Raw genomic sequence first — 23,640 nt, forward strand, 5'->3', positions numbered from 1 at the left:
TAATAAGGAATTATCCTATAATAGACCAATACCACCAACTTGTACTTCCGCCGTCAATTTATCTTGAAGCTTTGACAGAAGTTAAGGATTTTTACCCTGGATAAAAGTCATTAACTTCTGCGTTTGGTAATAACAAACAAAGCGATTGTTAAATTAATTAAGTAGACTAATGCCGAGGTTGAAAGGTCGTATTGGTCTATTAGTTCGCGGTTGTGTTACAATGTGTACTATTGGAATATAATTTGGAAGATCGTTTTGAAGACTCCGAGTAAAGAAGAAATTACATTTGATTTCTAAGTCTTTATTTCAACCAATTTTTAATAGTTTTTTACATTGAATTTTATGCCAGATGAAGGAAAGAAAATTGGTGGTCATCTCGAATTACTATTCGCGCGTTGGTCAGAGGTTCTTTCAGGTAAAGTCTTTAGGGTCATCTTAATTACCCCCTTGCTTGACCGAGGCGCGTGTTCGAGGCTATGGGCGCGTTACGAACTGCACTTCGATCTTTGACTGACCAGCCGGGTTTCTATACTCCCATAAGTTTATAAGATATGATATTCCATAAGTATGACACTACCTATACAAGTTCGTAATGCTTACGAGAGATTTACACCTCGAGCTAGTTCGAGAACGACGGAAGCGAGAATTTAAGTCCTACACTCGGTGGTTAATTTTGCAGGACTTCCATCTAGGTCCTATTTAGTCTGCATTACTAAGCCCAAATTTCGCTTTACCCTGAATCATAAGTTTATAACTTATAAACTTATGCTGAATCTATGACCTACCTCATTCACTTCATGACAAGCTCCAGTTTGCAACCAGCGACAAACTTATGGAACGTATCTTATGAACTTTTGATAGTGTAGAGTGGGAGACTCGAGTCATCCCTATGGGTAGATGAAATACAAAATATATTTTCACTAATTCGGTTATAATCTGTGGAGAGAGTTAGTCTTTATTTTTATCCTCGAGAAAAATAAATTAAATAAATTTTTCATTTTCGTGGGGCTAATCACTAAATATTTTCTGTAAGTTTGTTTTTCAAATTCTTGCTTAGATCTTTTAACAAGGAGTGATGATTAAGATCAGGGCGTACTAAAATTTTAAATTAAAACCATGAATAATTATTTAAAGAATATTTTTGGAGTTTCAATTGACATGTTTTCTAGAAATTGTTTTCGTTTTTATCGACGTCTGCTAGCTCGGGTAACGTGACTTTCGCATCATTTGTTTTTGTCCTATTTTTCCTACTAGGTCCTTGCGTATATGTAATAGCAAAAGTTTATAAGAGCTTTTGGTAATAGTTAGTTCCGGTTAGATTTATACATGTACTTGGTTAGAATCCTTGGAAATTTGTCCCTATTTACTTTCGTTATAGTTAACTGCAATGTTTGTTGATTAAAGATAATAGTTAATAAACTAATCGACAGTGAAATTAGGCCCAAAGCCTCGAGTACTAGTATCCCTGTATTAAGGCAAATTGATCACCGGAAGTGGTCAAAGGGATTTCGATTGACGTAAGTTTATGGGGTCAAATTCCCATACCCCCTATTCCCGGGTAAATCCCCGCGTTTGTTATTCGCAACTTTCGGACAAGAAAATGATCGAGGCACGTTGCTTGGTACTTTTATCTATCCGGAGAAAGGCCGGGCTCTTCACGTAGTGTTTTGTCTTTCCGTGTCCTGGTAAATTGCATCCCCAGGGACTTCTTTTCATCTTTTCCCGCCCCGTGGCGTTTTTACGCGGGAAATTGTCACTGTGGCGCGCGCCTAAACTGAGTCGCGCGCGTTTTCGAAATCGTCTTTTTGGGCAAAGGAAAAGAATCGTATACAGGGGCAGGATATACTTAATCATAACAAGGGTAGACATTTCCAAGCTAATGCATTTTGATTACGCTTGAGTCGAGATTTTGTCTCATATAATTTGGTTTTATTTTATTTTGTCGTAGATCCTGATTTTTTTTATGGCGTAAAAGGTGAAAGGTTAATGCCGTTGCAAGAGTTCCAAACACCACGCTCCTGTTCTTCCAGTAGAGTTGTCAAATTTTCACCTTTTTCATATGGACAGACAAGGGTGAGTCTCAAACCTGTGTTTAATTTAATTTAACTTAATTGGGGTTTTGGAGTGTTTAATTTAACTTAATTGGGTTTTGGAGTGTTTAATTTAACTTAAATATGGTTTTGGAGTGTTTAATTTTACTCAATTAGAGTTTTTAAAGTGTTTATATTAAATTAATTAATGTTTTTGGAGTGTATATTGTAACTCTATTAGGGTTTTGGAGTTTTTAATTTAATTCAACTTAATGAGGGTTTTAGAGTCTTTATTGTAATGTTTATTTTAACTCTCTTATAGTTTTACTGTGTTTAATTTAATTCAATTAGGGGTTTTGGAGTGTTTATTGTAAGTCATTTAGGGTTTAACAAACGTTTAGTTATTGCAACTTTTAATACACCACTTTGATATTACGTTTGGCGCCATAGCGGGCTAGGGGCGAACTACTAGTTATGAAGTTAAGCAGGGAAGAAAACATTTGGGGGCAGACCGGGCAGTGCGCGCGCAGCGGTTAGAGCTGTGGTTTCCGGTACTGACGAAAAAAAGTTAAAAATGGCGGAGGAAGGAGGTTATTATAGAGCTATCTCAGAAGGCTTAGTGTGACGTCACCCATGCTATTTGCCCATAGAACTAAAGCGGTACCAAACATGGCCGCCAACTGCCAAAGCTAAACGGTGACGTTTTACCTAGGCACTGACGTCATAACTGAGATAGCTCTATTGCGTGGTTCCACGGTGCAAAAACAAATCTATTAAAAATAAAGGATTATCGTGGCATTCTTTCCCTACTGATGAGAGTTTATGCCAATTGTGGGTCAATAATATAATATCACATTCTGGTGAAACGGTATTAAATCGCCGTAAATATTCGAAAGTTTGTTCGGCTCACTTCACTAGGATCGATTTTAAGCCTTTGCTCCACTCTAAAAACAAGATTTTAAAACAAGGAGTCTATCCAACTGTTTTCCCATCGCTACTTGATAAAGGGGTAAGCTAAATTAATTATATAAATGATTATGGTTGTTAGTACACAGCCGTTGCGTTAATTGTATTCAACTTAAGGCGCCATCAACGGGAAAAATCTTGACGCCTATCGCTGATGTCACTGAAAATGACGAGGCAGGAAAAGACATTGGCTATGAAGAACTTAAAGAAAATCCAGAAGCATCTGGAGAGATTACTCAAACAACGACGATAAGTAAAGATTCGACAGGTGAATCAGAAGCAATATCAGTCACAAAACTTGTCACTAAACTGGCCAATAAATTAGCAACACCTAATGAATGCAGTTCCGCTAAAATCGATAAAAATATTTCTTTGGAGCTGAGTGTTAGTGAGGAGGGATGCAACTGTGGTAATGCAAATAAGGTTAAAGAATTAGAAGAAACGGTGTCACAATTAAAATTAAAATTAGCTGAAAAAGATAAAGAATTAGAAGAAACGGTGTCACAATTAAAATTAAAATTAGCTGAAAAAGATAAAGAATTAGAAGAAACGGTGTCACAATTAAAATTAAAATTAGCTGAAAAAGATAAAGAATTAGAAGAAACGGTGTCACAATTAAAATTAAAATTAGCTGAAAAAGATAAAGAATTAGAAGAAACGGTGTCACAATTAAAATTAAAATTAGCTGAAAAAGATAAAGAAATAGATGAATTAAGACACGGAAAGCTTGAGATTGATTTAAAGAATTTGAAATCTAAGTCTGAGAAGTTGGAATCTGAACTTAAAGAAAGTAAAACCAAAGTGGATAGTTTGAATGAAAATAAGGAAAAATGGAAATTTTACGCTGAGAAGCTGAGAAAGCAACTGTTAAATATATCATTTATAAAAGGAAATCCGGAGGTCTGTGCTTTCTACACTGGTTTCATAAATTATGGAACTTTGGAGTCATTTCTGACTTACCTAAAGAAGAAAGCCAAAGTCATGCAGTATTGGAATGGAAAGAAAACTAAACAAGATTATGATAGTTCTAGCTGCAAGAGAGGCAATAAACGACATTTGGATTTGGAAGATGAATTTTTCTTGGTAATGGTTCGATTACGGTTGGGCATGCCACTGAAGGAACTGGCAAGAATATCTTCCATGTCAGAAAGCACGGTCTCCACAATACTAACTACTTGGATATCTCTTTTGCACTTTGAGCTTCTAGATTTATTTCCATTCCCTACGAGGGAAGCTATATACGCGACTATGCCTGCATACTTTCACGAATATCCAAATACTCGTATAATAATTGATTGTACAGAGTTCAGAGTAGAGAGACCATCATCTATATCTGCGCAGCGATGTACATTTTCTAACTACAAGAATTACAACACTTTAAAATGCCTTATTGGAATTTCGCCAGGAAATGCCGTTACTTTTGTTTCTAAACTTTATGGTGGTGCGTGTTCAGATAAATTTATCGTTGATGACAGTAAGCTGATGAGCCTATTGTCAGAACCTGATGACATTATGGCTGATAAGGGATTTGAGATAGAGAGCCTTCTCCCGAAAGGGGTAACGTTGAATATACCCCCACTTTTTAGAGCGAGCCGGAATCCTCAAATGCCAACCGGTGATGTTCTTAAAACCAAAAGTATAGCTAAAGTCAGGGTGCACGTTGAGCGAGCAATCCGTCGCATTAAGGCTTACCATATTTTTGACAGCCCCATTCCCCTTTCTATGTCTGATATAGCTGAAAACATTGTTGCAGTATGTGCTTACCTTACAAATTTTTCCCCACCATTAGTAAGAGAAATGAATAATTCCTCGGTAACAGATGACTAGTTTATTGGCAATTTTGTTCTTAACATGATAAATAAATAGATTTTACCTCGCCTAATATGTCTAATTGTACGTTTTTCTTATATGGTATATACTTCTCACCATCACAGAGAAACAAGGGTAATTTTTGTTGCACACGTCTTAGGATTTTTTCAGGGATAAAAGCGTATAAGAAAAAGTAACAAAGGCTTTTCAGTAAATTATCACAGAAATCATAATCACGTTGTATTCTAATACATATTTGCTCGCCAGCTTCACACCCATTATAAACATAAAAATCACACCAGCTTAAGCCTGTGACCATCATTTGACCCTGAACTTGGTAAAAGTAGTTGTGAGTCTTTCTTAGCGTTATACTACCATTTTTCTTGACTAGGTAAAAAGTTCCAGATTTCAAGCAATCCTCTATTTGAGCACTTTTCTTTGAATAGGGGCACTTAACCTCCAATAAACCACTCTCTTCTGTTAGAAACTCATAAACTAGGCCATCAGGTGACGCTCCTAAAAAAGGGAATTGCGCGTGGATGAACAATCCACTTTTCGAAACTCTGACTGGAGTTCCTTCGTGGCTTTTGAAGTTGGTGTAACTTAAAATTGCTACAGATTCCATGTTTTTCCCATGTCGAATTGCGGGAATATTGCTTAATGTGTCAGATCCATAAAGTAGACTTTGTAACCTTTTATCTGGGCTGGTCTGGCATTTTGAAAATGAAGCAAAATTTGAAGCGGTCATTAATTTCACCCTCTCCTCCTTCCAATATTTGCTGTCTCCTTGATCTCTCGTTTTAAATTCTATGGCTTGTCTAGCTTCCAAGGAAAGAAGAGGGTAATTGAGTCTCACAAACTTGTTAACATCTTGACGGAATGTTTTCCCATAAATAGCTATTGCTTCAATATTAAGACTGTTTTGAATACGAGTTTGTAAAGGATTACTTTGTTGAGGTGTTGGGTTAGTCTGTGGAGAATTTGAATATCTTGGAAGTGTTGAACATGAGGCAGGTGTTGAAGTAAGGAATGGTACAAATGATTCACGACTTTTGGTTGGTGTTGACTGTACTTGAGACAAATGAAAATTTGTAGCGGGTCGTGTCGCAGAGGAAGATGACGCGGATGTTACTGATAATCCAAGAGCGGTGGATAAATTTGAACGTGATGGTGATAGTACATCTGAAGATGTTGAATCTAGAGAGGGTGATGTAGAGATAGCCATTCCAGCTCTAATATTGACATCCAGCTCGTAGTGTGTGATTAGTGGGCATAGTGGGTTACATAATTTAACACTTTCAAATAGTTGCTGTCGAGCCTCCTCATCAGGTTTTCTATCTTTTAGACGTCTAGGATCGAAAGTAGTTTTTAAGTTGTTCTTCTCTCTTTCGGTTTTCCCAGGAATACGCTTCTTTATTTCAATGTTTTGCCATGAGCGAGCGTGACTTTTCCCACCAGGTTGAATCCATTTGCAAAGTTGTTCTGTGCAAGTTACATCATCAGGAATTTCATTTAATTGTCGGCCTGATATATTTATTAAAGCATAGAGTGTTGCTGCAATGTGGTGACATTTTGCGCCGTTGCTGTTATTATACAGAAATATATATTTTAAAATGCTCAAAGGTTTGTTCCTAAAAAAGATAAAACTCACCCAGCTGGACAGTTACAGTGTGCATACACGATAAGGTTCCCCTCTCGCTTTATGCCCAGTGAAATTTTATAGTTCACGCTTTTCATAGATGCAAGACAGCACGCCTGGATAGCGTAAGCTTGAAATTTGTCTATGTTATTAGGCAAAGGCTTAGGATGCATGAACATTTTTTGTACATATTTCTCTTTAAAAAACCGAAAACCTTTCGTTTTTTTGGTTGGATCACTAAAATATTCGTCGAAAACATCTTGCGTTATTCCAGGAAAGGTTTCAAGTGATTTCGTCCAACCTTTATTAGTTTTAATGGACCAGTCGACATTAGCCCAACTATGCGTGGCAAGCGCCATTTTTATTTATAAATCCTGACCACCGGAAGCGAAATCTTTCCCCCTTTTCACCCCTTAATAAGTACCAGTTTCATTACTTGATGGCTGGTGGCGCTTCGAGCACGGGCATGCGCAAATCGGAATATCGAAGTGGTGTATTCCAAATTCTACTAGCAGACGGCGTTAGGTTTACTTGATCGAAAGCGCGGGAAACTAGGGCGAAACCAGCCATTTCCATTGAAACCTTTTCGCGCGCTTAGTTAGCTTTTGAAGTCCATAAATCGAAGGAAATATTTTTTAGATAAAAAGAGACTGAAACCCTTTCAAGGTAATAATTTTGACCAAATCAAAACTGTTTTGATGTGTCTAGTGGCTTTAGACTCTCGATTTCAAAGTCGTTAATAGAAAAAGAGGTTTTAGTTAGTGCTTAAGAGTATTAGTTATATATTATTATACATAATATACTCTATGAGCGTCTTTGAAAGCTTTAAACAACGAAATATTAATTGCCTTTGATCGTAATTTTAACGAAAAAAGATCCATAGGAATGTTTTCGCAGCGTTTCGAATTCAAAGTAATCCTTCACATTATGAACTACAAATTTCCTTCAAAGCTGAGCGCGAAATCGCTCGTAATTTTATTCAAAAAGGTCTATAATTGAGCTCAGTTTAGGCGGGAGAATTTTTTTTCCCGCCCTTTATCTTCTTTCTCTGCTTTCTTCTACATTTACATTCTTTCTCCCGTTTGTTTCCTCGTGACGTGAAATTCGATTCTCTTATCAGCATCGGGTTCTCTCTTTGCATTCAATTCCCCTCACGTTTCGTAGTAGTACGTTCGAACGGGCCTTAGCGCACGTTTTGTCAAATTAATTGTGACGCATTCGCCTGTATCGACCAATCACGACGAGGGAAGAGAATTTTTTTTTAAGAGTAGCTAAGACGGAGTGCTATGTGTATCAGAAATATGGATTTACGGCTTAAATGTCCACGGGGATGCGAGATTTTGTAGTTTAGAAAAGTATATGATATTTACCAAGAATATATATATATATATATATAACATAAAACGTGAGTTCTTTTTTTTTTCAGTTTTCCACCCACAATTTTTAGTACAGTTTTTTTTCTATCGATGTGTGACAAAGCAATTAGGCGATTAGAGTAATGATGTTAGTTTATAATTGAGTACATTTGTTTATTTTTAGGAAAAAAAATTGTTTATGCGTTTGTTATTTCTTTGTATTGTTTGATTTTTACCGAGGGGCTAATCACTCAGGTTCCCTGTACACCATTACAGGTTACGTGTAAGCACTTCATTTTTGAAAAGGATGTTTTAAGGCTGAGTGATGAGTGACTAGCCCCTCGGTTTTGCTCCATTCTTTTCCCCTACGGAAAAGTTTTGATTGAAAATTTTAGTTACCACAAATTAGGGTTTATTTTTTAAAAAAAAATCTGATTAATTACACCCAATTAACAATTTTAAAACGCGATTGAAATTGGCTTCCCTTAAACAAACCGGAAGTAAATTTTCCCCTTTGACAGCACACGTGTGGAATGATCTACTATACTTCCCTAATATTAAAATCACGCTATTAATTATTTAATGAAATTGACAAAGCGAAAACGTGGAAGCGCTATTTAATGAAGCTTTCCCGCCCTTTTTGAGGTTTCCCGGGCGATTTTGAACCCGCGTGTTAGCTTGGCACGTGTTGAGTGTTGTTTTATTCAAACCCCCTAAGTTCTCGTCCTCAGTCGAATAGAAATTTTCCTCTTTCAACCCCGCATTTTTCAATCCTCTTTGAAATTTCAAATTTATGGATATTACTATGAAATCGATTTACATATAGTAAATATTTCTAAGGACGTCTGTAACCGCTCTTTAAATCGTTGCCTTTGAAGTGATGTCTAGACAGGTGATTGTAATTTTCATAGGTGAATTAGAAGAAGTTCATGTCCACTTGCTTGATGGCAAATGTCAATTGACGCGTAGAAGAGAGACATTAAGAGCATGGACTTTGTGGTTCTTAAGAGGACCAGAAAAGACTCTAGCACAGTGTTTAATGTACAGTAATGTAATGTATTATTTCAAGTGACCTTGATATACCATAAAAATGTCGGACACTTACAATAATGTCACACCGTGAATACTATGGGAGGTCTCCAAATACTTTCTTTTTACCCGTCAATAAACATTATTATATTATTATATTATTAGATCCTCATTTAAGTATCCCTCCCCACGTCTAGCTTTAAACATTGGGTGACTTCTGAAATTAAATTTCAAATGAACCTCTATATTTCCTAGCTGATATTGCATACCGTTCCGTTATTATATATTTTTTGTACGTAGACAAATAAATCACTTTCCCATCCCGTACAGGGAATATTCATTTATAATATCCATGGCTGTACGAAGGCCCTTTTAGTAAAGCTACTCTTTTCTGGTTAGAAATGAATTGGCGCGCTCGTTGCGGAGAAACCCGCCAAAACGAGCCTCACGTGTTTCTAAAACGTGATTTTCGATTCGAGCAAACGTGCAGCTCGGTGAACCGGCAGCAGCCTCTCTTGTATTGACTCTAACGGGTGTGGGAGCTTAAACGAGCCTTTCTCGTTGGAGGAAACTACCCTATAGATAAATTATATAATTTGGGGTGCGCAAATATCTTTGGGTGAAGCCTGTGCATTCTGTACAATGCTACATCTTGGAAGTTCTTTGCTTGAAGTAGTTTTAGTATAGTTTGTTTTGGCTAAAGATGACCTTTGCTGAAGTGCGGTGGGGTTAGGAACTTTGCGAGCCACTTTAGTCAAGTACTGACTAGTTCAAACTTAACTACAAGTCTTTACAAGTGGGGTACATTGGCTCACTAATGGCCTATAGCAACAACTGGGGACCTTCGTGCTTGAATTAGTACAAGTACACTACTGATAAACAAACGTGGCTGATAAACAAACACGCTTTCACATAAATATCAATTGTTTTTAGATAACGTTGATAAGTTCTAATTAAATTTGATTATAATATAATATAATTAAATTTAACTTAAATTTAGTTTCGTTGCCTTGAATCTCGTTAACGTTCCTAACTACTAACTATAGTGACTAATACATTAAGTTACGGACTTTTGCTACGTCGTACTAATGACCGGGGATTGTTATTTGCTACCAAAATTGAGATAAACACTTTTTGGTTTATTTTTTGACCTCGATAAAGCTATTTTTAAAGATTTTATTTGAGGTATCTAAGCTTGGAGATACAGTTATTAAATAAGATAGTGGTTTGATCAGTCTCCTTGCTGGGATCGTGTTGTTTTATATCAATATGATGGTGTTCTTCCCTTTATTAAAAGGTTATTTTCGGAAAATACAGAATTTTTTTTTTCATAAATAAAGAATTTACCAGGTAAACAGAACGAGGGGTTTAGATTATCTAGGGTTGATGGGAAGACATGGGAAAAACATGGAAACTAGAAAATTATGCTCCAAAAATTAGGAAACTCTCGCTAATATGAAATTTATTTATTTATTTGTTGACATTGAGTGGTTCTAGCATTTTGATAACTTACAATACAATTGGTTTGCGTGCCCACTTTGTTTACGATAAATTTCAATGATTAATCAACCTTGGGTTGGGTATTTATTGAAAGAAAAGCTGAAACAATATCGAAAATTTTCAAGGTATCCTTTAAAATATTTGATTATTTATTCGTATTATTTCCTTGTTTCCAATACTCATTTATTTATCCCTGACCCTAATGGCAATTTATTGCGTAATGCAAGAGTTCTTTTGTTGTTCTCAGACTCTGCACTCACTGCCTGTGCAGCGCAGGACGACCGTCCTAATTCATTGTTATTGCTTTATAGAGAAAGGGTTCGTTTACACCTGTCACAAACAACAGACTCATGTATAGAAGATTTCTAACTGCTTAGTTTTCAGACTAGACTAGGAGTATTGATACAGTTTACACTAGGAGACCAGTCTACATGGCGGACAAAGTGCAGCGCTCACCAAGTAGCCTGACCTCCTGGTGTAAATGGTATCAATCCTCCGACCTTTATATGTCTACGCGTATACTAAATCATAAGCGTATTAAACCAACGGATGGTGCTTTTATAGCCTTATGACAAATGAAATTGCTTAGGAGACGAGCTTGGTATATATTGGTCAAAAGAGATTTCCCATTAAATCGGGTCATACCATAAGTTACTTAACTGTAAGTCTATCTAGGATGAGAGAGAATTATTCTGAATCTAAAGTAGCACCAAGTTCGAAGTGGGAGTTGGTTAGCCTCCCTCCGCGTGTAATGAACTCGGGTTAACTGAACTCCGTCTGGCGTTGCTTTTTGGCGCCAGGGAGAATACCCCAATGGTGACCTCGCCCCTGTGTGTTAGCTTCTCTGTTTTTAATAAACTGGGGATCCCCAAATATGCAGCATAAATTAAAATATTTAAAATTGCATAACCATTCGTGACTCTAAGGTATTAAAAAAGGCTATTAATAACAATTTCTTTTTAAAATTATTAACGATCATACGAGGAAAATCAAAGCCTGGCTAACGAATCACCTGTATGTAGGCTGTACATACCTACCTGTATGGGTAGTATCATTCCCCATATATGAGCGAGCAAGTCAGCCCCCTAGCGGTTCAATTTGACGATAAACTCTTACGACATTATTCGGAAAAGGCTTTTTCACGATACATCACCAAACCGCGCTCGGCCTATGGTGCCGACGGATCGTTAGTCGAAAAATACAAATTTTTTTCCACCAAAATCATCTTCCGAATAAAACTTAACCAACGCAATATTGTCGGATCGTGCTTTATTAAAAGTCCCTCCATTTCTTAAAAAGAATTATTAATTAACAAAAAAAAATCCGCGAAAATGCCAGCGTGGTTGAATACCAAAATTGAAATTGAAGAAAAGTTTTTTCACGCTAATTTAATTAGAATTAATCGATCACCAATTATTTGGATGGCTTTAGTTCCGGAGTAAACTTTGAAGTTAATTTTAATTTAATCAAGTTTAATTTAATCGTTATTTACTTCTTCCTCTTCTATATTTACTTCTATTTCTACTACTACTACTACTACTACTAAAATCGAGGTTATACGTTAAAGGTAGGCAAAGTTATATTTATTTTATTTTTAACGTGTTTAAAAAATTGGTTATAGTTTAAAAATAACGCGTTCTTTTTGACAATATGCAGGGCTCCCACCAGGTCCCTAAAAGTCCCTAAAGTCCCTATTTTCCTACAAGGTCCTTAATCTACCCTAAAATTGGTATTCGGTCCTTAAATCACCCTATTTTTATAAACCTCAGAAAAAGTATAAGGGTGACCTGAAAATGTCTTGTCTGAGATTTGACCAGAGCCCCAAATTTGCGGACCTCGCTTCGCTCGCTCCGGTTATTTATGATTTACTTAATGTTAAATTTAAACGTATTAATTGGCTAATTTTTATAACAATAACAAATCGTGCAAAAATTATTCGACTGGTTTTCATATATGTCCGCCATGTACGTTATTGCAAATGGTCAGAGAAATTTGTTCAAGTTAGTCAGGGAAAACCTGGAAAAGTCAGGGAATTTCATTCCAAAAATTTTGTACGAACCCTGTAAAGGCCCAAATTCTAGTTCAGTGGATTTTTTAAAAAAACAGTAAACATAATACGAAAATAGTTACTTCTAATCAAAAAAACCTTCCTTATACATTAGAGCCAGTATCAAGTCTTACCTACCGCTCCCTTAGAATAAGACTATAAACAAAAGAAAGTCAGAAATAATACCCTATTTTGTCGAAAAAATAAAAAAGAGTAATAGGTTAATAACTTTGTGATATTTTCACAGAATAGATATCATTTTGTTTTACCAGTGGTTCCTTTTTGGTTCCTACTTTTAGAATTTAGGTCCCTATTTTATCCTATTTTTATCGTGAAAAGTCCCTTTTTCCCCTATTTATTTTTGAGATTTTGGTGGGAGCCCTGCAATATGACAAATTTATTTTTTTTATGGGGATTAAAATGAGGTTTTCTTTTCCGTCTATAATAAGTTTGTGGTTATATACCTTGCGTTTGTACTTGGAAACTTGTTTTCCTCCACAGCCTGGTGTGTTTCCCTCAACGTGACTTCGGAACCCGTGTTCGCGTCCTACTTGTTTCTTGTCTAGTGTATATAAACCTTGGGATTAAACCCCCCCCCCCTTCTTTTTCCCTTTCCCCGGGATTATGTATTTAAAGCTGGTTTGTTTCACTGGTTCTCAATTGTTGTTAATGCTGACATATTTTTATTTTAATTATTTTATTTTTTAATTTCTTATTTTTATTTTTATGTTTATTAGTTTCTCTTCAGAAATTATTTAGGCTTACTCGGGGCTATCAAAAGTTTGCTTGTGTATTAAGTAGTTTAATTTAAATGCGAAGAAATTAAATTAGGACAGTTGCTTTTTGAATTTAGTTATTCTTAATACGACTTACGTAAGGTAATTTGTGTTTTTTTATTGGAAATATTGCGTCATATTTCAACTTTATCAATTTTGAATTAAGTTTTCCTCTACCTAAACCTAACGAAGTTAAAGCTGTTTTTCAAAGATGCCCTTGTAATATTGCCTGCCGATTTTGTTAAGAAGTATTATTGAACTGAATGGAATTGTCTATTTTTCAGGAATTATTTTAAATAATTTAAAACTATTCTACTACGCGAAACTTTTCCATCATTTTAAAACTTATTAATTTATCCCTAAGTAATTAATTAATTAATGCCAAATAATGTTTTAATTCAAACTTAAGCGCAGGAAACAATATTGGTCGGATAAAATGACTTTAGACGGTTAGACGGCATTTTGGAATTAAAAATCGGTTTAAATTTATGAATCTTTGTAATTGGAACGAGAAAGATTTCACAGTAAATTACTCATTAAAATTTAATGAGAACGAAACTGATGTTTATCATAACGAATTATTAATAACACCCGAGACTAAACATACGCGTCATATATTTATCGATAAATAATTATCTTCAAAAATTAAAAGATAAACGTCTTGCTGAAACTTTCCCTTCTTTGCTCTCTGTCATTTTAGGAATCGCAATTGTAAAACCCACTTCTCATCCAACCAAAGTTCGGATCGGGCATCTTCTAGCGGTTACAGGTGCGACCCCTCATCCTCCCTTTAAAGGGAGAATTAAATGACCAATCAACCATTTTACAATCCCTTTAGATTTATTTATAAAATAACATCTTTTACTTTCAAGTTAGTTTCATATAAAATGTTAAATAGGTTTATAAAGTTGAGGCGCTACTAGGCAACTTTGATAGTCTAAAGGCCTCTTCAGACGATACAACGTTCTCACAACTTGAGTTGAGTAAGCTAGTTGAGAAGTGTGAACAGAAGTTGGTGAACAAGTTGAATCACCCACCAAATTAAAAATTTATCACAGAGCAATTTTTGCTGACTCAACCTTTGACCCATCAATCTAGTTGTATCGTCTGAGTAGGCCTTAAATCGATAAAAAAATCAAACTGGTTGCGTGGTCCATTTCACTCTGCCTTTAACCCCGATATTCAATATCTAATTCATAATTTATAAATATCCTAAATAGCTCTGATGCAATATCACAAAGCAGCGTAAGGCAGAGAGTTTGCAAGCGACCACATACCGAAATGAAATCTCTTTTTCCCAGTGAAGACAAGTCGGTCTTACGCGGTCTGGGCGCTCTTTCTCCCGTTCTTTCGTGCATTCGAAGCATAACCGGTATAACGCGGCGCCATTTGCGTGTCAGAATGTCTTTAAGACCGCGATGTTAACTTTTAGTAAACGAATTATTATAGATTCCGACGAACGATACAGTGAACTGAAACCACCGAAGGTGGAAGAAAGTAGCTTTCGTTTCTTAAAGAACGAAGAATGCGTCAGAAATGGGGTGAGTTCAATCAAGTGACCAGCGCGTCTTTAATGGAAAAGGTCAGGTGCCATAACGCTATTGTTTCTCTATGGCAGAACGGGTTCGGACTCGCCATATCTCTTCAGGATGGTACCACCATCTTTTTTACCAACTCAATTTCAACAGTTTTGGGTTACCCGAAAGACATGATCTTGGGGACCAATCTAATGAGTTTCATGTATCCCCGGGACCAAGTCACCTTCACTAATCATTTAGCTTTGGGATTACACTCGCGATTCGACGACTATAACCGACGTATTCAATCGGATAACACTTTTTATTGCCGACTTCGGTAAATAATTGTTTTTTTCGTCGTGGTAAGGTTCAATTGCTTACCTACGCTTTTGCAATCGCTCTGTTTAGGCAATATCATAGTCTGAAATGTGGTTACGGAGTAAGCGACAAGAAAAACGTTTATAAACCATTCAAGATCTCTATTCGACTTCAGGATGTCCCGTCCGAAGATTCTTGCGTCGAGAATGCCGGACAAACTACTTGTCTCGTTGCGTTGGCTGAATGTATTTCATCTTCCTATACAAGTAAGCAAACTGACCAATTAATTGAACCGTTGCCGACCAACTATATGACCAATTGGACCTTTGCCGACAGCCCAACTAACATATTTATAATGTTTCCCAAATCAGAACCCGAAGAAATTCCCGCCATGTCCTCATTTTCAACTCGTCACACCGCGTCTTGTCACTTTAGTCACATGGACTCGGCTGCTATCAGCTACCTGGGTTATTTACCACAGGATGTCCTTGGTTTCTCCATCTTTGACTTTTACCATATGGATGACATGCCTCAACTAAAAGACATCTACGAACTAGGTACCATATCCGCGTCCTACCGTCATTCATTTCCTTTACATACATTCTTAACCGCGTTAAGCCAGCATTGGCGGAATTCATTTTGCGCGTTTAAACCCTTGGGCGACACGTCAACGGTCTTCTTCTTCGACAATTCGGGTCAGGTCAATTCGAGCGGATGACCTTTTGAATAAATAAATAAATAAAAAAAAAGGTTATCCGCTGCTGGTAATAAGGGATCGACCTTTTGACCTTGCAGGGATTTTCTGTAGCTTTCGGAACCATAATGGTTTCGGAAGGATTAAATTAACTACTGCAACGTTTCCTTTTCGTTTAGACGAAAGTGTATTTGTAGGAAGGGTTTCTGTAAGGTATTCATTTTATTAACGTGTCGTAAGATGCGGGATAAAATTCTCTCTTTCTCTTGTCATCCTTCTCGTGAACCCCAACAGTCGTCAAGGAACAAGGCAACTCTTTCCGAAGTAAACCTTACAGGCTTAAGGCCTTCAATGGTAGCTACGTTGTCCTCGAAACCGAATGGTCTTGCTTTATCAATCCGTGGTCGCGCAAACTAGAGTTCGTTCTCGGACAACATAGAGTCCTCAAGTGAGTTTGGTTTTATCTCACTGATTATCTCGACCCTCTCCCTTGACTGTGACGTCAACAAGTACCTTACCCTGTTAATTAACTCGTCATCAGGGGCCCCTTGGATCCGAAAATCTTCTCGGAAAATAACAAAGAAGATGGTGTCGTCTCGGACGAGATTTTAAAAGAAAGTCAAAGGATACAACACGAAATTAAGACCCTACTTGAACAGGTACTTGTCAATTTTGACTCTTAATCATTAAGGTATCATGAGCTGACTTAATTAACGCTTTTTCATAGCCGGTCAAGAACCATATTAGTAACAACTTACGGGGTAGATGTCCAAAAAGGAAACGAGGTCTGGCGTCATTTGTTAGTAGCCTCGTTGACGTGTGTCAAGGCGAAGAACAAAATTGGGCCAAAGAAGATTGTAGTTGTTCCGATCATGGATCGGTTGTCATGGGTGAAATATCGCCTCATCAGGAATTCAACGACTCGGATCCATCCAGCGTGACACCTCCAACATCGCAAGATATTCGTTACCAGGAGAATATTGACCGATTCTTCGCCAGTCATCCTAAAACGTATTCCTCCGACGGTTCCGGTGAAACAAAGACCAATTTTAACAACAGACACACTTGTAATATGAGTGTTGAAAGTGGCAAGACATCAGGTAGGTCATAATTTTGTTTATCTTAATTCATTCCCTGATTTGGTTTATTAATTGTTTAATCGTTAATGATTTCAGCCGAATCAGGGATTGGCTCGATGCCGACGCAATCGGTCACGTCATTGAACGCGGTTAATAATAGTCAAGGCGGAAGTAGTCGAGGGAGCGGCGAGAAATATCCTTCTTGCATATCCTTAACGGAGGAATTATTGACGCAACACAATCGAATGATCCATAAGTACAACAACAAACAAAGGAAAGTAAAGACTTCAAGTTCCACCAACGTTCAACTACGTAAGGATTCGCACCGAATGAAACGAAGCAGTTCCCCGCATTTACCCGATGGTGGACACAAACACAATAAACCGAGTAAATCCAGGGCCGCTAATGTCCCAACGCAGACGGAGGACAGTACCAGCAACGAACAGAGTAATCCATCAACGGGACTTAACCCGATGTCCGGGTTCAGTATGAATCCTCCCTTTTCCATGGGTAGTTTCCCATCGATGTCGCACACCTCTAGTTCGACACCGTGGAATAGTTCATCGGTGACGTCATCGTATAATAATAACCAAGCGTACAACGCCGGTGTCCCCAATTACGGAGTGCCAAATTATCTCTATATGGGAGGCGCCACTGGTGGCCCTCCAAGCCCATTCTTTATGCCAGGTAAGAAAGATATCACTTATTTACGTCATAGATGCATCGGAGATGGTTTTTGACCTTTACTGATGTCCATACTTTAGTGATGTATTTGGGTGCCATGCCGTTTTACCCATCGATTCCCCCAATGTTGGCGCAAACGACTCCAACTGGTATGTGGCCCTTTAATTTCGGACCGGCTTGTTCCATGAGTTTGTCCGTTCCGGTAACGGGTGTCAATCAACCCGGGAATAATCCCCAAGCGACTAATGGTGCCCAGCAGCAACAGCAGCAGCAACAACAACAACAGTCCCAGACGCAGCATCAACAGCAACAGCAACAAACGCAAAATGGACATCCAGTCCCAACAACAACTTCTGGAGGTAATGGGACAGTCCAAACGACTCCAACCACCGTTAACTCAAAGGCAACCATTCGTCAACCATACGAGAACATGGACACTCATAACCATAGGTCATCGTCGGTCATTAATAACAATAACAAACAAACAAGACCGGAAACACCAATGTGCCAAGTGAAAAACATCAGGACTGATAATGTCCGTGGTAACAACAACAACAACATGAACAATTTGGAAACGAAAGTTTCTTGCGTCGTTACATCGGGCATTACAACTTCCACAACCGCCACTCAGGTAAGTCTTTAAAAAAACCCCAACAACCCTTATTTGCGGGGACAAAGGCTTAACATTAACGCACTTTAGTGTCGGAATTCCACCTCCAACAAAAGTACTTGCGCACGCGTTGAAGACCGAACTTATTTGACAACCAGCGGAAGTTCCAATGACCAGGACATGACAAAAGACAGCGAAGGCGAGAAGGACTTGCTACAAGATGATTCCACTTCGTTTTCTAGTTCATTCTTATTGAAATCCGATGATATGAGTAGCGGGTCACCGTCGGAACGTCTAGAGGTACGGACACACCTCAAAACCCAACGGACATTGCCCATTTATCCACTCTTTTGATTTTTTCCCAAAACCTTAGGAGATGGACATGGATTTAAAGGATCTTAAAAAACGGCCAATGTTGAAAGACCCACCCTGGATGGACGGCATTAATTTGGACTCTCAGACCATCTACCGATTCCAATTACCTAGCAGAACCATGGAGGACGTTTTGAAGAAGGACATGGAAGCTCTGCGCAACATGACGCAACCGGACTTAGTCGGGAAACAGTTGGCCCAATTACAATCCGAGCTGACCAACGCCGCCAGAGAAATGCAGGAGGAAAGAACGGAATCCCAATCAAGGACATCCGAGGACCAGGAACAGAAAGCTGGTCCCAGTAAAGAAGGAGATGATACCGTCCAGCCAATGATTGTTTTGGGATTCGACACATTAGAAGAAGACACAAATGAGGTATGGAGTTGTTTTTTATGTTAATTATCTTTGTTTTATTCCGTTTTGCTAAGCCTTGGCCTCTACTTTCAAAACTAAATTCTTTCTTAATAACATTTCCAGGAATCGGACAGTAGAGAAGCTGATATACTCCTAAATTATGCCGGAACTGCAATTGAGTAACTACGATGATAGAAAAAAAACATTGTTCTGTGAAACATTTTTCAGTACATTTTTTTCAACATATTTTATTCCGAGTTTTGTTAAACGATCAGTGAAACGTGTGTCAAGTCTTAACTTGAAAAACCCACCATAACCATTGTCGACTCGTGACCGGTTTAAAACAAAAAAACAAAGAATCTGTATCTCCGCGCATGCGTCTGAACTCTGGATGCCCTCTGAAGAAGCCACGTTGCCGCCTCGTGATCTCTCCTTAAGCCTAGGTCTTGGAATAACGGTTTTTTTCCCCCTAACAATTAATTTTAATGGTAAATTCGGTATATCCATTATTATTTTTTAATTGGTTTCAATTACGAACGTTTACCGCGTAAATTTAACTGTTTCTTAATGGTAGTCACGTGCCGTTTTCCATTGGCGTTTCCCACGGAGGAATTTTATGCTAGTTAAAATGGTTTCGCGCCTAAATCTTGAATATTGCTCGCTCCGTGGTAGGATGTTTGGTAGTAGCCAATGGAAATCGGCAACACGTGTATTATCCTTCAAATGTTCCGTACACATATGCAAATAAGACTGTTTCAGCAATTGCTATGAATTGATTAAATCGGTCATTTCCCCCCCAAAAGTGATTTAAAACAACCGGCCAACAAGAAATATGTAAATAACTTTTTAAAACGAAAAATATTCCAATATCCTATATTGCTCCTCGATGCTTGGTGTCTTAAGGAATAAATATATTATTGCGATCCTTTAAGCCTTTGCACAATTTATGCATTATTAATTCCAGGCTGCCAGCAACAGCAATTAAGTAGCAACTTTGCCGAATATTGATGAGTCATTGCCTCAATTACAAAAGTAGGCTTAGCATAGAGTGAAAGAAACGAGACTCGTCGCGTTATCAGTAAACCTTTTCTCTAGAAGTTTGGAGTAATTAAGCCTTGGAACTTTGCCGAATATATTGGTGAGTCATTGCCTCTAAAAGTAGGCTTAACATTAAAGTGAAAGACCTACTAAGCCTTTGTAGAATATACGCGTAATTAGGCCTAGGAAATTTGCCGAATATTAGTGAGTCATTGCCTCTAAAAGTAGGCTTAACATTAAAGTGAAAGACCTACTAAGCCTTTGTAGAATATACGCGTAATTAGGCCTAGGAATTTGGTCGAATATTGGTGAGTCATTGCCTCTAAAAGTAGGCTTAACATTAAAGTGAAAGACCTACTAAGCCTTTGTAGAATTTACGCGTAATTAGGCCTAGCCCTATCAACTTTGGCAAGTCATAGGCCTCAAAAAGTAGGCTTAGCATTAAAGTGAAAGAAACGTCAATATCTGATTCTCAGGACAATTTATTCGTCTACATAACATAATTTTACAACAATTACTAAATTCCTTAGCTTAATTTATTGACAATTACTAATTGTTTTCAACTTGACTTAGTATTATTTTGCGGGTTCTCTGTTACAGTTTCGCTAAGCAAAGGCTTAACAACAGCCGATGCTTTATCCTTTGCAGATTTATTCGAACTTCCGCCACTTTTACTAATGGTTCTCTTCTTCAATTCTTCCTCGGTTTGCCATTCAATCTTTTGCTTATTCTGTCTAATCGCGTCTTGAACCTTTTCCATGATCATTTCTCTAGTTAATACGCCATCTTCGGAAGCGTAAGCCGAGGCCTAAATAGAGTCAACCCAAGTTTAAGTTTAATTAATAAAAAACTAATTAAGACGACTTTTCTATATAATTACCTGCCAAGCTACACCTAATTTTGCAATTTCACGACCAGATAAACCTTCAGTAGCTTTAGCAATCTCCGAACAAAGTTGACTGTAGTCAAACTGCGCGACCTTTAACCTCCTTAAATTTAAAAAGAAACCCCAAAGATTCATTTTATATCCCAAACATATTCCCGAGGTATTTATACCCTTTTCTTTCAGCTGCCGGTTGCAAGACAAAATTGTCAAAGTACAATCGAACCATTCTTTCTCTTTCTTCTAATCCTGGCAGATTGAATGCCACCATTTCATCTAATCTATCATTAACGGCCCAATCAAACTGCTCGGGGACATTACTAGCTAGAACTAATAGGAATTTGTTAGACTGTTCGCCAGTTCTATAGAGGAAAGCGTTTAAAGTTGCTCTTAAGTCTTCACTGATATTTTCCTATAAGGAAGGGAAAAGTTTTTATTTCCTGAAAATCGCGTTTAACTTGGGACGCGATTCTTACGGAACTACGTTTCCTAAGGAATGCATCGGCTTCGTCTAGGAAAAGTAAAAGGCTGCGAAGATAATTTTATTTTAAATTAAAGATCAAGGATGATGGGGGAGGATGCGTAATCTGAGGGAAAACCGCGCGCTAACTGTGGAACGACTCAGGTCAGGTGGGACGCTAGAAATGGGGGAGGAATACTCGGGAAAATGGCGGGCGGTCGTCCTGAATCATCTGACCAAGGATGATGGGAAATCTGAAAGAAATAGGCGCACTGACTGCGGAACGGCTTAGGTTGGGTGGGGCGCCTAAAAATGGGGGAAGAATAGTCGGACTCAATTATAATTGGTTCATCTGTAGCTCTTTCTGACCAATTACAATGTAGTCCGACTATTCCGCCCCCATTTTTGGCGTCCCACCCAATCTAAGCCGTTCCATAGTTAGCGCGCCTATTTCTCTAAGATTTTGCATCCTCCCTGGTCTGATGTTGACCGCCCGCCATTTTTCCGAGTATTCCTCCCCCATTTCTAGCGTCCCACCAGACCCAAGTCGTTCCACAGTTAGAGCGCGCGGTTTTCCTTCAGATTACGCATTCTCCCCACCATAATCCTTGATAAAATTAAGGTATAAGTAAATTAGTGTACCCTCTGCGACTACTTTGTGCCCAATCAAATGTTTTGTGAATAGCCGTGACACCGTCACGTCCCATGGGAGCTACATCTCCACCACTCATTAGTGCATAATCCATACCGGAATGTTGAGCTAATTTCTAATGAAACTTAATTATCAGCTAACGAAAGTGTGAAATTTGAAATTTCCCCCCCCCCCCGTTTTTTCGCGGTTATACCTTTGCAAATAAAGTTTTCCCGGTACCAGGTGGCCCATACATAAGAACGTTTCTATACATTCCTTTATTCTTTTTTGTGTTTCTAGTCGCAATAGCTATATCGCGTAGTCTTTCTTCTAACGACGGCTGTAATTGGCGTTAATTAATTAATATAATTAAATTAATGACACGCGCTCGCGTTAATGAATTTACTTCAAGAACAACTCCTTGTAAAGCGTCAGTAGGCTTACTGAAAATTCTTTTACAAGTTTTTATGGGATGTTTGAATATTTCGAAAAGAGTGATTCTAGACGTTTCTCTGACTAAGGAAGGCTTTCCTAATCGTGCTTCGACAAATCTGGCCGCGATACCCGTCCCCATCTTTGCAGAGTAGACACCCAAGGCTAACATAGTGACGCCTAATGCCTGTTAATAAATTATTTACGTCATTACGCGTCATACAGTCATTAATTTGGTATGACAACGTACTGTAGCGGAAACTCTGTCCCAATCACCTATGAAACTTTTAAATCCCGCTCCCAATACTTCTCCAGATGTTCTAATAAAAAGTTACGTGACTTATTAATTAATTAATCATGTAAATGTTGATGCTTGGGTTAAGATTTAAATTAATTAACTAACTTAATTGATTCTAAGACAGTTAATCTATTTTCAGCGGCTTTTAGCTTAATTTGTTCGAGAAATAAGTCTTGATTCTCTCGATCGACTTTAGCTTTAGCTCTCATTTCCGCTTCTAGTCTTTTCATTTCATTCTTTTGACGGATTTCCATTTCTTGTTCCAATGCAGCTACAATTTAAAATATTTCTAAACATGATCAGCTCTCGGAGTCGGAATTCTCTTAACGATGTTACCCTTTCTCATAGCTTCTTGTTTAGCGACTGATTCTTCTTGTTTCCTGAGGTTTTCTTCATTAGCTCTTTGTTGTTGAATGAGTTGGTCGTCGTAACGTTTTCTCGCTAACTGATCTTGAAATTGCGCTCTCTATAACCCAAAATATTTTAGATGACAGTCGGAACTATCGTAAAAATTTTACACTATAGAACCTGTTGGTGCTGTTTAGTCTCTTCCTGGATAGTTTTACGTCTTTCTTCTTGTTGCGCCCTAGTTTGTTCAATCTTAGACTGCTCAATTTGAACCTCCAGTTCCTTTATGGTACGTTGGTGTTCCATTTGAAGGCTTTTCTCTTGCAATTTTGAGAGCTCCAACGCTTCTCTGGCATGTGCGGATGTTTCCAGTTCCTTCGCAGCTTTGGCTGCTCTTTCCAAAGCGGTAGAATCGAATCTATACGCTTCCATTTTCCCTCTATCTGTCTTTCCCGAATCATCTTTGCCCGAGGAATCGCCTTTACCATCCCCTGAAGATCCACCAGCGGCACCGGGAGGTGATGGGAATTCCGGCAGGCCAAAATCTTGAGGCTGGTCTTTGCGAATACCAAATAACCAAGACATTTTAGCTTTATTTTAAATATTTAAGTCTCGTTTGACGTTAATTTTATATTTTAATTATTAACTGTTATATAAAATAACACTTCGCCGGCTAAAATGATGCAACTATTCGCCAAGACTCCAACTTCACGTGTTGTAATTTTTTTTTCTTTTAAATTTTTAGAGGTGACAAGCTCCCTTTGAACTGA

At 37.9% G+C, this 23,640-nt stretch overlaps 4 protein-coding genes across 8 annotated transcripts; 2 read left to right on the forward strand and 2 right to left on the reverse strand.

Annotated features, from left to right (window-relative positions):
* Positions 1–20,525, forward strand: LOC149702474 (uncharacterized). 4 transcript variants are annotated; one of them, XR_016381740.1, is made up of 17 exons: positions 1–415; positions 1,949–2,073; positions 13,852–13,920; positions 14,372–14,523; positions 14,601–14,692; positions 14,770–15,005; positions 15,077–15,252; positions 15,358–15,543; positions 15,975–16,128; positions 16,222–16,339; positions 16,408–16,780; positions 16,856–17,446; positions 17,524–18,074; positions 18,144–18,353; positions 18,427–18,801; positions 18,904–19,614; positions 19,745–20,525. XR_016381740.1 is itself a non-coding variant. In XM_089866276.1 (16 exons), exons 2-16 carry the CDS (start codon positions 2,060–2,062, stop codon positions 18,961–18,963), a joined length of 3,357 nt encoding a protein of 1,118 aa, XP_089722402.1. In that variant the 5' UTR covers positions 1–415; positions 1,949–2,059; the 3' UTR covers positions 18,964–19,711. The 4 variants fall into 4 exon arrangements, 3 of the variants coding, with proteins under 3 accessions (XP_089722402.1, XP_089722404.1, XP_089722403.1); XM_089866276.1 differs by lacking the exon at positions 19,745–20,525 and having other exon boundaries at positions 18,904–19,711; XM_089866278.1 differs by lacking the exons at positions 1–415; positions 1,949–2,073; positions 19,745–20,525 and adding an exon at positions 7,618–7,849 and having other exon boundaries at positions 18,904–19,711.
* On the forward strand, positions 2,303–4,876 carry LOC149702475 (uncharacterized). Its single transcript, XM_089867044.1, has 4 exons — positions 2,303–2,325; positions 2,382–2,400; positions 2,767–3,039; positions 3,114–4,876. The coding sequence occupies exons 1-4, from the start codon at positions 2,303–2,305 to the stop codon at positions 4,821–4,823; spliced, it is 2,025 nt and encodes a 674-aa protein (XP_089723170.1). The 3' UTR covers positions 4,824–4,876.
* LOC149702476 (uncharacterized) lies at positions 4,811–6,820 on the reverse strand. 2 transcript variants are annotated; one of them, XM_089866285.1, is made up of 3 exons: positions 6,746–6,778; positions 6,457–6,681; positions 4,811–6,388 (listed from the first exon to the last, which is right to left on the reverse strand). In XM_089866285.1, exons 2-3 carry the CDS (start codon positions 6,621–6,623, stop codon positions 4,843–4,845), a joined length of 1,713 nt encoding a protein of 570 aa, XP_089722411.1. In that variant the 5' UTR covers positions 6,624–6,681; positions 6,746–6,778; the 3' UTR covers positions 4,811–4,842. The 2 variants fall into 2 exon arrangements, with proteins under 2 accessions (XP_089722411.1, XP_089722410.1); XM_089866284.1 differs by having other exon boundaries at positions 6,457–6,820.
* On the reverse strand, positions 20,283–23,607 carry bor (ATPase family AAA domain containing bor). The gene is made up of 11 exons (XM_089866286.1): positions 23,051–23,607; positions 22,859–22,988; positions 22,628–22,793; positions 22,475–22,544; positions 22,199–22,411; positions 22,007–22,132; positions 21,804–21,928; positions 21,178–21,229; positions 20,875–21,113; positions 20,699–20,807; positions 20,283–20,626 (listed from the first exon to the last, which is right to left on the reverse strand). The coding sequence occupies exons 1-11, from the start codon at positions 23,453–23,455 to the stop codon at positions 20,378–20,380; spliced, it is 1,884 nt and encodes a 627-aa protein (XP_089722412.1). The 5' UTR covers positions 23,456–23,607; the 3' UTR covers positions 20,283–20,377.
* Between the last annotated feature and the right edge of the window lie 33 nt (positions 23,608–23,640).

Source organism: Phalangium opilio, unplaced genomic scaffold (genome assembly GCF_054372755.1).
Source record: "Phalangium opilio isolate 3A_F unplaced genomic scaffold, DU_Popi_V2 ptg000017l_1, whole genome shotgun sequence".
Lineage (NCBI taxonomy): Eukaryota > Metazoa > Arthropoda > Arachnida > Opiliones > Phalangiidae > Phalangium > Phalangium opilio.

Coding starts and splice junctions, on each gene's coding strand:
- bor (XM_089866286.1), bottom strand. CDS start 23,455: ATGTCTTGGTTATTTGGTATTCGCAAAGACCAGCCTCAAGATTTTGGC. Junction 22,133..22,198: donor TACAAGGAGTTGTTCTTGAA/GTAAATTCATTA, acceptor CGCCAATTACAG/CCGTCGTTAGAAGAAAGACT. Junction 20,627..20,698: donor AATTAGGTGTAGCTTGGCAG/GTAATTATATAG, acceptor GACTCTATTTAG/GCCTCGGCTTACGCTTCCGA.
- LOC149702474 (XM_089866276.1), top strand. Junction 14,524..14,600: donor GTGCATTCGAAGCATAACCG/GTATAACGCGGC, acceptor GAATTATTATAG/ATTCCGACGAACGATACAGT. Junction 15,006..15,076: donor ACTTTTTATTGCCGACTTCG/GTAAATAATTGT, acceptor CGCTCTGTTTAG/GCAATATCATAGTCTGAAAT.
- LOC149702476 (XM_089866284.1), bottom strand. CDS start 6,803: ATGGCGCTTGCCACGCATAGTTGGGCTAATGTCGACTGGTCCATTAAA. Junction 6,389..6,456: donor CACTGTAACTGTCCAGCTGG/GTGAGTTTTATC, acceptor GTATAATAACAG/CAACGGCGCAAAATGTCACC.
- LOC149702475 (XM_089867044.1), top strand. CDS start 2,303: ATGAGGGTTTTAGAGTCTTTATT. Junction 3,040..3,113: donor CATCGCTACTTGATAAAGGG/GTAAGCTAAATT, acceptor ATTCAACTTAAG/GCGCCATCAACGGGAAAAAT.